Genomic DNA, 8,436 nt, shown 5'->3' with positions numbered 1-8,436 from the left:
AAGTTTATAGAAACGGTTCCTTGACAGTGAAATCCTGCTTGACACTCAGATGGGCGAGTGCTGGCAGGGGCTCTGGACCTCCACCTGTAAGACCCAGACTGTCACTGGAGCTGTGGCTCAGAAGGACTCAGAGGTGGATGGATGTCCCTGCCCGAACTAGGGCTGCAGATGGCCCCACCTGCACCCTGCCTGATGCCTAGGCCTGGGCTGCCCTAGGCTCGGCCCACCTGGATGTCCAGGGCCACTTGGGGGGAGGTGCTGGGGTCCCGCCCCGCCTGGCCACCCCAGTTGCTCCTGGATAGCCGCGGCCTCAGCGCGTCCTCAGCCGCAGGACCCTGGAGAGGGGCTCCTTGGCGCTGGAGTAGATGAGGTAGGCGCCGGCCGTGGTGCTGAAGGCCTCCCAGTCCCTGCAGCCGACGGTGGGGAGGCTGTGCACCGCCACGAAGCCCTCGTAGCCCTGCCACCTGTGGGGCAGACAGCGGCAGCCAGGTCAACCTGGGCTCTGCGGGGTGGCTCTTCTTCCCGGGCTCCCACCCGCGCTGTCAGGGACCCAGCAGCTCTGGGTCACATCCAAGCCTCTTCCATCCCCCACTGGCACGGCGTGGAGAGATTGATTCTGGGCCACGAGGAGAGAGAGATTGATTCTGGGCCACGAGGGCCTTCTCATCTTGCAAAGCAGGAGGCTGAGGCCCAGAAGAGGAAAGATTCCAGATCTCACCAAGATCCCAGCGCTACCTCCTATCCACCCAAGATCCTGCCCCCAGGGACCCCCACACATGTAGTTCTGAGGGTCGGCCTCAATCATGAGGTACGTGACTTTCCCCAGGTCCCCCTCAAACACACGCAGGCCACCACGAAGGCGGGAGCCCCTCTGTCCTCAGACACAGGAGCCCAGCTCTCTGCCCGCTGCTCTGCAGCCCCACATCAGGGGCTGCCCCAGGCCCTCATTCTCACTCTGGGCAGCCGCTGGTCACCAGGGTTTGCCTTCAAAAGGACTCGTTTATCCCAGGGGCTCCCATTTCCGAGGCGTGGAGTCCCCAAGGCAGGGCGCCGACATCAAAGGGCACGAGTTGTTTAAATTTAATTAAATATTAAATATCAAAGTATGAAAATAAATTCTTCCATACTGCTTTCTGGAGAAGCCGTGGTGGCTCCTGTTCTCATGGGAAAGAGCAGGGTGGGATCCCCCAGGATCCCCCACCCACTCCACTACCCATCTTTAAAATGCCTCCAAACAAATGGGGGAGAACCTGTCAGGGTTTTGCTTTGAGGACAAATCACTTACAATGTTTATTCACACTGTTCATCTTTTCTTCTAAAAATTCCTATTCATATCTTTTTTTTTTTTTTTTTTTTTTTTTGAGACAGAGTCTTGCTGTATCTCCCAGGCTGGAGTGCAGCGGAGCTATCTCGGCTCACTGCAAGCTCCGCCTCCCGGGTTCACGCCATTCTCCTGCTTCAGCCTCCCCGAGTAGCTGGGACTACAGGCGCCTGCCACCATGCCCAGCTAATTTTTTGTATTTTTAGTAGAGACAGGGTTTTACTGTGTTAGCCAGGATGGTCTCGATCTCCTGATCTCATGATCCACCTGCCTTGACCTCCCAAAATGCTGGGATTACAGGTGTAAGCCACCACGCCCAGCCAATTCCTATTCATATCATTTGTCCATTTTTCCAAATTTAAAAACACATCTTTTATTAGTTTGTAAGCGTTTGTTTTCTGTCGTATGTGTGGCAAAGAGTTTGTCTTTTGCTTTTGAATGGGATGTCTGTTTCTATAGAAAGCTTTTAATGCAGGTGGTCAGACCCAGTGCCTTTCCTTCCAGGCTTGTCTTCTTCATAGAACCCTGAGGTTATGCAACTGCCCTTAGCTTTTCTTCTTTTTCACATTTGGACTTTTAATCCATTTAACATTTATTTTTGTGTACAATGTGAAGTGGAGTAAGCTTTGTTTTCTTCCAGATTACATGAAGCTAATCTCCCGAATCATATGGAATTATCAAGTAAAGTCCATCCTTTTCTCATTACCTTCAAATATAGTATTTATGGCCAGGCGGGGTGGCTCACACCTGTAATCTCAGTATTTTGGGAGGCTGAGACGGGTAGATCACTTGAGGTTAGGAGTTCGAGAACAGCCTGGCCAACATAGAGAAACTCCATCTCTATTAAAAATACAAAAATTAGCCAGGCATGGGTCAGGCACGGTGGCTCACGCCTGTAATCCCAGCACTTTGGGAGGCTGAGATGGGCAGATCACAAGGTCAGGAGATTGAGACCATCCTGGCTAACACGGTGAAACCCCATCTCTACTAAAAATACAAAAATGTAGCTAGGCATGGTGGCAGGTGCCTGTAGTCCCAGATACTCGGGAGGCTGAGGCAGGAGAATGGTGTGAACCCAGGAGGCGGAGTTGTAGTGAGCCAAGACTGCACCACTGCACTCCAGCCTGGGTGACAAAGCAAGACTCCATCTCAAAAAAAGAAAAAAAATTAGCCAGGCATGGTGGCCCATGCCTGTGGTCCCAGCTACTAGGGAGGCTGAGGTGCGACGATTGCTTGAGCCTGGGAATTTCAGCCTGCAATGAGCCGAGATTATGCCACTGAACTTCAGCCTGGGCCACAGAGTGAGACCCTGTTCCCCCCCAAAAAATAAATAAATAAAAAGGAGATATTATTAAAAAGTTACCAGGCCCAGATGGTTTTATAACCGAATTTAACCCAGCTGTCAGAAATGAGAGAAAAATCCTATTCTTCAGACTATTCCAGTCCACAGGTGCAGTCAGAAAGCCCTGCAGTGTCCACAGGTGCAATTAGAAAACCCTGCAGTGTATATTTACCATTAGGCTTCATTTTAAACTGGATAAAGTTAAGTCCCCGAAAGAAAACCACTGAGCAATCTCATTTCCTATTATAGATGCTAAAAGCTTAAAGATAGGCAATTGGAAGCCAGTGGCTTATTAAATAATTCTGCATCATCACCAAGCAGCATCGGGTCTAAGAACGCGAGGAGATCTCTCACTATAAATCATGACATCAGCAGGAAACGTGGCGGACCGCATCACGCACTCACAGATGCCAAAGGAGACCCCAGCCCTGACCCGGACGGCCCACAGCCCATCGAACGGCCATGCTCAGATGTGCTCGTTAAATTAGAGTAAGGCAGGACAGCTGCCGCTTCTGCCGCCATCCAAAATTGTTCTGGAAGCTTTATCTAGGGAAGCAAGCTAAATAATCAATTAGAACACTAGAAATCAAGGGGAAATGTTCTTTATTCTCAGAGGTATATTCCTAAGTCTCCTGAGAATCTTTTTAAGAGAAGCTATTAGAACTGATAGTTTGGTTTGGTGGCTAGACATAAAAAATGATTGTTATGAGCAGCTGCAAATGAAAATTTAAAAAAAAAAAAAAAAGCCAACCCCGTTCGTTAAACGTACAATACTTGGAAAACTCCTAGAAATAAATGTGTTGAGAACACCACAGTGTCTATGAGCTAAAAATTAAATATCAACGACTCCCACGTCAGGATGTCCACACACCGCATCCCTGCCGGGATCCAAAGGCAGAAGCGCCAGCACTCGTGGGTTGTGGCTACACCTGGGGCAGCGGCTGCTCAGACCCCACACAGGTGCAGCCAGCAACGGGCTGTCCACTGGGCCCAGCCAGTCTCGGGAAATGACACCTCACTTGGGACTCGCTGTGAGCCAGTGGCACCTGCGAGAGGAGGTGAGCCCCCCAAGGGGAAGCAAGGCGCTGGGAGGAAGCCGGCCTCAGTGAGCCCACAAGGGGAAGGAAGGCGCTGGGGGGAAGCCGGCCTCGGTGAGCCCACAAGGGGAAGCAAGGCGCTGGGAGGAAGCCAGCCTCGGTGAGCCCCCAAGGGGAAGGAAGGTGCGGGGAGGAAGCTGGCCTCGGCAGCTCATTACCTGTAAATAATACTGTTCACTGAGAAGGTGCGCCCATCAAAGGAGTTAGCGACGACCAGGAAGTAATCTTCTCCCACCGAGAAAAACTCCCAGTCCAGAGCACTGCGGGAACAAGTGGGCGGATATTAGGACACGATAGACATCGCCGAAACTGGGGGGTTGGCCCGAAGCCACCTCCAAAATTCACGGAGGAGGAGCCGGGGCCAAGGTGGGGAATGACTTTCTCACAGTCACATATGTGTTGGTGTATTCCAGGAAAATGTAAATTAGTTGTTTGCTTAAAAAACATTTCAAATTTTATTTTATTTTATTTTATTTATTTTTGAGATGGAGCCTCACTCTGTTACCCAGGCTGGAGTGCAGTGGCGAGATCTCAGCTCACGGCAACCTCCACCTCCCAGATTCAAGCGATTCTCCTGCCTCAGCCTCCCCAGTAGCTGGGATTACAAGTGTGCGGCACCACACCTGGCTAAGTTTTGTATTTTTAGGAGAGATGGGGTTTCACCATGTTGGCCAGGCTGGTCTTGAACTCCTGACCTCAAGTCAGGCCCACCTCGGCCTCCCAAAGTGCTGGGATTACAGGTATGAGCCACCATGTCTAGCCTCAAGTTTTAAATTGTGGTAAAATATATATAACATAACATTTCCCACCTCAACCATCTTTAAGTGCACAGATCAGGGACATTAAGCACGTTCACACTGCTGTGTGGCCGCCAGCACCATCCACCTCCAGAACGCTTTCATCCTGCAAAACTGAGGCTCTGCACCCCGTAAACATCGCCCCCCACCCCTTCCCCAGCCCCGGCACCCACCACGCCACTTTCTGTCTTTATGAATTTGACCACTCTAGGGACCTCATATAAATGGAATCGCACGGTATTTGTCCTTTTGTGCCTTAGCTGAGACTCCAGTGACTCAAGGTTCATCCATGTTGTAGTGCGTGTCAGAATCTCCTTCCTTTTTAAGGCCAAGTAATGCTCCTCTGTGTGAATGGACACGTTGTGTTTATCCATCCGCTGATGAACACTTAGGGAATTTCCTCCATGTGGCTACTGTGAATAATGGTGCTATGTACACTGGGGTACAAAAGTACACTTTTAAGAGGTTGAATCAATCAGAGAAGAAGTCTCAGGCTCCTGGCACCTGCTGGAGGCAGGAGCTTGGTTTCCCACTCTGGACACTGCGCAGAAATGGAATCGCAGTGCTGTGGTCTCTGTGCCTGGCTGCTTCTCTCAGCACTGTGTCCTCAGCTGGGAGGTCAGCAGCCATGAGGTCACTCCAGGAAGGGCCTGCAGGACCTGCTGGTTCACAGATATTCTCCTACAAGCGGAAGTTGTTTCTTGTTGCAAACAAATTTGCTGTGTCCTGTCTTAGACAGGAGTCTCGCCTGAATTTGCAAAGGGTGCATCTGTGCTTGGGGACAGCTCAGTTTGTGGGGTCTGATAGGCGGCTCCCCTGGAACCTTTCCCCACCAGGAGCCCACCTGCTGACGTGTCAGCGTTAGCCCCACATCTGGAGATGAGGAAATGGAGGTTGAAGCCACGCACACGCAAGCATCTTACTGACATGCAGGCCAGGCCAGTGCCTCTGTGGGCAGCAGCCTCAGGGCTGTGGCCAGTTCGGACAGCAGAGGGGCCTCATCCCAGTGCTTCCCTGCAGGCAGTTGAGGGGCCGGCCTGCAGCAGGAGCTCAGACAGGACCCTGGGAGAGGGAGGGATCATGCAGGTGTCCAGCGACAGGAAGGGCGGGCAGAGTCCATGGGGCCTTGGGCTCCTCACTCCTTTGGTCAGTCAGGGTGACATCTGGAGCCACCTCCATTAATGGCGAGTTATGATTTGGTTCCCATGGAGCCCGTGCCAGCTCGTCCTCCTCCCTCGTCACTGGGAGGAGGACGAGGACGCCTGTGATCACATGCTCTGGTCTGGAAGCACGGCCGCGGGCTCCGAGTCAGCGTGAATCCGCGGGGTTACTCCTCAATCGGATCTGAGCTCTAAAACCCAGACCCGAGGAAGACAAGCGGCCACGCTGGATGTACCAGTGGTGGAAGATCCTGTCTGGCTGCTCCAAGGCTCACATCAGAAGCTGGCTTCGGTTTCACCACAAAATAAGGCATCTAGTGCCCGATTCTGCCTCCAAAGCAGCCCTGGGTCACACTCGCTGTAGGACAGATGTTATTCTTCAGAATCATGCCCTCTGGCAAATGCCCATCATCAGACAAATGGGCGGATGGAGCGTGACTCAGCCACGAGAAGGGGGACGCTCGGACCCACGCGGCCACACCACCAACCCGGACACGGTGCTGCAAGAAAAAGCCAGGCACAGAGGCCACAGCTCTGCAATTCCATTTCTGTGCATGTCCAGAACGGGAAATCACAGAGACAGGAAGTGAGCCCGGGGGTGCCCGGTGGGGAGGGAGGGGCTGGCAAAGGGTGTGGGGGCTCCTTCTGAGGGGAGGAAAATGTTCCAGAATTGACTGCAGCCATGGCTGCACGTATTTGTGGATTTAACAGAACCACTGAATTGTAGAAAGCAAACACAGCAGACCGTTTGAAGGCAGTCAGAGCCAAGGTCACACACACAAGCCACGAAACCCCTCAGCACCCTGGAAAGGGTTTTGGACTTGGTGAGGCCACAGCACATCTCCCAGAAGTGCAGGGAACTCCCCATTCTGAGTAGAAGGGCCAGGAGTTTGACTTTTGTGTGCTGTTTTGATGGTAATTATTAAACATTACCTCAATTAATTAGTAAATACCTTCTGTGTTTTATAATTTAGTTCATAAACTGTCCACACCACTGTCCAGTGGTGACACGGCCGTAAGTCACAAGTGTGTAGCTGCGTCCCGTCAGCTTTCGCAGCTTTCAAATACTGAGGCGTCTGCCTCATCCGTTTCTAGACTGGCATCGTCTCCACGACTAATTTTTAATCACAGTTCATTCTCCAATTTGTCTTATTCTACACGTTGTTCTAAAAACCCTCATCTATGTTTTGTTCTCAGCGTTGACATTGGATGGGGTGGATTCATGCTGGCGACACACAATTGCCGCCGCCTCCCAGTGCCTGTTTCTCCTGCCATGGCTGCCAGGCCATGCAGGGGCCACAGAACCCACTCACCCCAGAATCCCCAGTGCCCCCGGCAGGCACCGCTGCTGGCTCTTTTTCTTTATTCTGAGAGTTCTTTTTTTTTAATTTTTAAAAATAAAATAAGTAAGATACGAGTAAGTTAACATTGTCGTCCTGTGTAAAATCAGCAGTTCAGAAGTAACAGTGCAAACAGGAAAGTGCTTCCTGGCCTGCCTGCACACCCCTGCAGCCCGCCTGGTCCTGGGGTGACTGCTGACGGTGAGGCACTCTCTTCCAGAGTCTTCTCTGCACTTCCGTGGGTGCGCACAGCTAAGCAGCACACAGCAGCTGGGCTCGCTCCTCCGTACTCGGGTCATGAGATTTCGCTGCACCTCACCCAGCCCTTTCCACAGAGCAGTTCATCTTGGAGACTTTCCTCCTTGAAGGGTCTAAAGGTATGCGTTGTTGTGTCTCTCAAGCTGAGATTAGAGCCCAGTGCCCAGGAGGGTAGGTGAATCGTTACTGAATGAAATAGGAGTGCATGAAACCCGAGGAAACCTGGGAAAGCCGCCAGCTCCATCCCAGGGTGGGCACGGGCCGGATTCCAGCTCCAAGCTTGACCCATGGCCCTTGGCTCTGGGATCTGAGTAATACAGATTCGATTGCAGGTTTATTCACAGATTTCTGAATCCCACCCCAGAGGAAGCCCCATGCTGGTCAGGACGGTTACAGATTCTCAGTGCCTGCTGTCCAAAATGTGGTGCCCACGCAACCTCCTGTGGCCCCGCAGAGCGTGTCAGTCTGGAACCATCACTTTCTTGTACATACACACCCACCCTCCATGTTCCCTGGACCGCACGTCTGTCTCAACATGCCAGTCTCCGTGTCCTGGTGTTGTCGGGGAGGATGCAACATCAGGGAAAGGGAGTAATCGTGTCTGGTGGCAGCTGGCACCAGCAGGCTGTGGGCACTCGAAGCCTGCACCTCGCACCTGTCCCCGTGGGGCCTTGGCTGTCCCTCCACACGACGGGCAGGAAGCTCCCTCCTGCCTCCACTGCCCAGATGAAAGGAGGTGACGGGTGTGAAGGGGCAGAACTCTGCACACAGTGCCTGGCTCTGGGAACCAAACCTGTGGCTCAGGGCAGCACTGACTTCCCCAGGCCAGTCTTTCCACGGGAAGGGTGGTGAGGATGAGCCTAACGGAGATTCTGGCATGGTGGACCTCCCAGAGGTCAGCCCACCCTCCCATCGGCCTGCGGTGACACATACCTGCAGGTGAGGATGTCCTGGAACTTGACAAAGGCCTGCGCGGTCACGTTCAGCTCGTAGATGACTGAGTTGATGACGTAGGAATCATTCTGGACTTGCATCTCCACATCGTAGCTGTGACTGTTCGCCACAGCGAGGAAGATCCTCTCCCCGATGTGGAAGACCTCCCAGTCCGCAGCACCGAATGT

At 52.5% G+C, this 8,436-nt stretch overlaps 1 protein-coding gene across 1 annotated transcript in view; it reads right to left on the bottom strand.

Moving 5' to 3' along the window:
* Positions 1 to 310: 310 nt before the first annotated feature.
* TSPEAR (thrombospondin-type laminin G domain and EAR repeats) overlaps positions 311 to 8,436 on the bottom strand; it is a 216,983-nt gene continuing 208,857 nt past the window's right edge. Inside the window, exons 11-13 of the mRNA XM_012002511.1 lie at positions 8,249 to 8,436; positions 3,919 to 4,020; positions 311 to 464 (exon numbers count right to left, since the gene is read on the bottom strand). The exon at positions 8,249 to 8,436 is cut by the window's right edge and continues 1 nt beyond it. Coding sequence (XP_011857901.1) covers positions 311 to 464; positions 3,919 to 4,020; positions 8,249 to 8,436 — 444 coding nt within the window. The remainder of the gene's footprint in view (positions 465 to 3,918; positions 4,021 to 8,248) is intronic.

The sequence above is a fragment of the Mandrillus leucophaeus genome, unplaced genomic scaffold (assembly GCF_000951045.1).
Source record: "Mandrillus leucophaeus isolate KB7577 unplaced genomic scaffold, Mleu.le_1.0 Scaffold69, whole genome shotgun sequence".
NCBI lineage: Eukaryota > Metazoa > Chordata > Mammalia > Primates > Cercopithecidae > Mandrillus > Mandrillus leucophaeus.
This window is presented reverse-complemented; position numbering and strand designations above follow the sequence as displayed.